Here is a 5,000-nt window from a genome sequence, read left to right as displayed (position 1 = left end):
TTATTATTATTATTGTAATGACGCCCACAACGGCTCACTTACTGATGTTCTGCACATTTTCCCATTGGTTAACGGTGATCACTTCTACAGAATAACTGAACCAGGAAATGTATTTCAGCCAAATAAAATAGTCAGGAATACTCCTACAAGAAAAACGTTAATATTTCTTTTATTATATACACATATCATCAACGTATTTATATATTCATTTTACTATTTAGTTTGCGCTTAATGTATTATGAATAATTTTATATATAAAGGCATTATTTGCATGTTTCTCATGTGATGTTGGCGCAGGCGTGCCTATGGCGTTTAGAATTTTTCTTTGCAGCAGCTACGTGATTGTAGGTTCCGTGGGCATCTTGGGCAAGTGTCTTTTGCTGTAGCTCCCGGGTCGACCAATGCGTTGTGAGTGAGTTTGGCTGACGGAAACTGTGTTAAAGCCCATCATGTGTGTATGTATATATATATATATATATATATATATATATATATATATACACACACACATATATATATATATATACACACATATATATATACACATATTTTTCTATACATATATTTACTGCTTCTGTCGCTTTAATTATTTTATATAATGCACACACACACACACACACACACACACACATTCACACACACACACACATTCACACACACACACACACACACACACACACACACACACACACACACATACATATATATATATATATATATATATATATATATGTATATATAATAAATGTGTGTGCGAGTATATATTACATTCACTATCTACTATAAACATATAGATACACAGACAGCTCAGTAGGTAGATAGATATAGACAGACAGACAGACAGATGCATACAGACACACAGACACACAGATACAGAGACACATAGATAGATAGATAGATAGATAGATAGATAGATAGATAGATAGATATGGGTGTTTGTGTTTGTACCTCTCAACATTTTTGCCAACAGGGTTTAATTTTTTTTTTTTTGTCCCCCGTAACTTAGTGGCTCTGAGAAAAGAAAGAGACCGGTAGAACTTGTGCATATCTAAGGTTACAGGTAGTCACCTGCTATCTACATAGTTCTTAACAGGAATAAGACCGAACCTAAACCAAACCAAAATAACAATAGTCATAATAGTTTACCCGGTGTTAAGGAAAAGGCCGCCAAACAGCATCAGGGGAGCCAGTAATGGTGGTGCTAACGCAAGGGCTGTCTGCACAGTTCCTGCCATGGCAGATATGAGGAAACCTGAAATATAAAAAGAATTGACAATATCATCATCGCTCGCAGAAACTGGCAGGTTCCAGTAAAATGGTTTGGCTCATAATAAACAAGGTTACAATAATGGAATCTGGTGAAGTTCTAGCAAGAATTCTAAACACCCTAACTGAGTTAATGGCACCAAAATATGCCTATTTAGTCTTTATTCACCAAGATTGGTCTAAAAAATTGGCACATGCATGCAATTTGTCAGTTTCTCTCCTGCTCTCTCTCTCTCTTTCTCTCTCTCTTTCTCTCTCTCCTCCTCTCCTTCAGTATATGTGTGCGTGTGTGTGTGTGTGTGTGTGTGTGTGTGTGTGTAAATATGTATGTGTATATATATTGGGTCATCCCATAAATAATGCGGTTTTTTATACTTCTTTTATGTTTCAAAATTAAGATAAACGAAGTTCTTTTTTAATCTAAAATATGCTCTCCTTCGTTTTATACAATGTTCTTCCATTTATTTGGTAGACTTGTAAGTCCCTTCTTCCAAAATTCACTTGTGCGTGACGTAAAATACTCCTCCAGTACTGTTCTCACCTCGTCTACAGAATTCATGTTTTTTCCATCCAAATGATTTTGAAGACCGAGGAATAAGTGATAATCAGATAGGGCAATGTCTGGCAAATATGGTGGGTGGGGCACTGTTTCCCATTCAAACTGATTCGGCCTTTGGAATGTCATCTTCGCTGTATGTGGCCAAGCATTATCCTGATGGAAGAACACTTTTCATCCTGAAACCAAAGATGATCGTTTTTCTTCTAGTGTTGACTTAAGCCGCTCAAACTGCGAGCAGTAGATCTCCTTTGTTATCGTTTAGTTTGGGTTTAAAAGTTCAAAGCGGACTAAACTTTTCATATCCCACCAAACAGATAACAACACCTTACGTGGCTGAAGGCCCTTTTTAGCTTGGAGTGCCGGTGTTTCTTCTTTCCTTTATTGTCTTCAGCGTTTGACACATTTATTGAGAACCCATTTCTCGTCACCAGTCGCTCTTCGATCCAAAAAAAGGTTCATTCGTGAGACGTGACAGCAAAGAAGAGCACACATTCACTCTCTGTGCGCGCTTAGACTCGGAAAGTTTGTGAGGAACCCATTGACCCAATATGCTGACTTTTCCGCTGGCACACAGGTGTCGATGACTGGTTGAATGACCAAATACAAGTTTTTCTGCTAGTTCCTCGATAGTTACGGTGGGATTTTGTTCCACCAGATTTCCCAGGATGTCCTCGTCGAGCTCTAAAGATCTTCCTGGATTACGCTTATTTTCCGATCCCCATATACTGCATTAACATTCCTCGCACTTTCCGTTGCGCTGTTGCCTTTATTGAACTCATAAAGTAAAATATGCCAAATATGCCCCTTTGTGACTTCCATTATAACTTTGTAAAAATAACTGTTAGAATTGAACGGCACTCTTCAAAACTGGCACTAAGAATAAGGACAAGGTAAAATTACTAAGTAATATCTTTAAATCTATGTATGTGGGTCTTTGTGTCTGTGTTTGTCTCCCTGTCATCCTTCACAACCAGTGTTGGTGTGTTTATATCCCCGCAACATTAGCGGCTTATCAAAAGAAACCGATAGAATAAGTACTAGGCTTTAAAAAAATAAGCCCGGGGGGGTCGATCTTTTTCGACTAAAACCCTTCAAGGCGCTGCTCCAGCATGGTCGCAGTCGAATGAGTGAAACAAGTAAAAGAATAAAAGAATATATATATATAATATATATATATATTTTTATTTATTTATTTATTTATGAATAAATTGCAGTTTAACTGCAGTTCTTCGAAAAGATAAGTTACGAATTTATTTTAAGAAATATTGTTAAATGTTTTTCGAGCATTTGTTTGTTTATTGTTAAAACAAGCATTTTTTATATATTTATTTGATATTTATTGTAAGTTACAATACGTAAATTGTTTTTATTATTATTATTATTATTGTTATTATTATTATTATTATTATTATTATTTTATTTTAGACCTAACGAGTGACTATATTTTTGAATAGATTTAATTAAAGATCGATTTGATTATTAATAGTATTAATAATCGAATTGGTTTTATTAGGTACCTATTTGAAAATATAGCCACGAAACGTGCGTTGTCATTCTTATACCATTTACTAGTTTTTTTTATGTATTTTATTGTATTTTTAGAATAAAGTGTTTATGATATATTTATTTTCTGGAGGGTATGAATTATATTCTTCATTACTGAATTATTTAATAGTGATTTCTCTCTCTCTCTCTCTCTCTCTCTCTCTCTACATATATATATATATATATATATATATATATATATATATATATATATATATATATATATAAGGGCATTACTATACATGAATGCCTCACGCTGAGAGGGACTCTAAGGTCAAACTACCATAATAAACACATTTTTACCGAACGCGAGGAGATGCAACTCTCAAAGCTAGCCCCTTAAAACAGACTAAACTATAGACCATGATTTCGTAGTTATTGCAGTATTATGCAACTTCCACTCATCAGTATAGCATGGTCAAGACACATAAAAATAAACAATATATATATATGCATGTAGATAGATAGATAGATAGATAGATAGATAGATAGATAGATAGATAGATAGAAGTAAATGCATGCATATTCCAAGTTGACATGTAACTGTGCACAGATGCGGGAATTAGAAAAGAGAAATTCAGACTCACCGAAAGATCCTGCTATATTACTGACGAATACCAACACACAACAAGACACTACAAATGTTTCGAAGTCATCGTAAAGACCTGCAAGGAAGGCACAAAGATTAGATTAGCGAAGAGAAGAGAAAACGGATGATTCTAAAGAACAAAGGAAAACCGTTTGTCTCTTTTCGTCTCTGCTGTTCTGATTGTCCATGTTTATGCTGTTTTCCTTGTCGTTTCTGTCATGATTATTTGGAGCGAAATTAGGCGAATAACAATGATACTGAAGTCTGACTTCATACTGTTACACACACACACACACACACACAAACACACACACACACACACACACACACACAGAGTCACACAGACACACACACATATGTATTTGTGTGTGCGTGTATATATATATATATATATATATACACACAATTAAAAGGGTAAAGGTTTATCAATTTATTAATTTATTAATAAATTAACAATTAATAATTTTTACCAAGTCCTTCGGTATGCAAACACCATTACCGGTGAAGAACTTATTTAAAAGTTCTTATACATTTATAAACATAACTAAGGGATCAGCAACTGTTGCTGATCCCTTAATTATGTTATATATATATATATATATATATATATATATATATATATATATATATATATATATATATATATATATATATATATATATATATATATATATATATATATATATATATATATATATATATATATATATATATGGCTGTGTGGTAAGAAGCTTGCTTACCAACCACATGGTTCTGGGTTCAGTCCCACTGCGTGGCACCTTGGGCAATTGTCTTCTACTATAGCCTCGGGCCGACCAAAGCCCTGTGAGTGGATTTGGTAGGCGAGAGAGAAGTAATTGCCTGCATATTCCAAGTTAACGTATAGCTGGGCACGAAAAAAGGGCACCCAACACATTTAGTAAAAGTTACATGTATTATTTAAAACAGGTCGGTCATAGAGTGACCATTGTTTTCGACTTATAAAGCGCTTAACAGTATATGCGCGACACGCCAGACTCAAATGGTCGACGACGCATAACC

At 34.5% G+C, this 5,000-nt stretch overlaps 2 protein-coding genes across 2 annotated transcripts in view; both read right to left on the bottom strand.

Annotated features, from left to right (window-relative positions):
* Window positions 1-4,043, bottom strand: part of LOC106883111 (protein white) — a 12,712-nt gene extending 8,669 nt beyond the window's left edge. The window contains exons 1-3 of the mRNA XM_014934005.3: window positions 3,958-4,043; window positions 1,147-1,252; window positions 43-143 (exon numbers count right to left, since the gene is read on the bottom strand). Coding sequence (XP_014789491.2) covers window positions 43-143; window positions 1,147-1,235 — 190 coding nt within the window. The 5' untranslated portion in view covers window positions 1,236-1,252; window positions 3,958-4,043. The remainder of the gene's footprint in view (window positions 1-42; window positions 144-1,146; window positions 1,253-3,957) is intronic.
* Window positions 1-5,000, bottom strand: part of LOC128250966 (uncharacterized) — a 474,572-nt gene that overhangs the window by 134,213 nt on the left and 335,359 nt on the right. The window lies entirely within an intron of this gene.

The sequence above is a fragment of the Octopus bimaculoides genome, chromosome 27, assembly GCF_046866305.1.
Source record: "Octopus bimaculoides isolate indiv1 chromosome 27, ASM4686630v1, whole genome shotgun sequence".
Taxonomy (NCBI): domain Eukaryota; kingdom Metazoa; phylum Mollusca; class Cephalopoda; order Octopoda; family Octopodidae; genus Octopus; species Octopus bimaculoides.
Note: the sequence above shows the minus strand (reverse complement) of the source record. Positions and strands in the feature narration are given on the sequence as shown.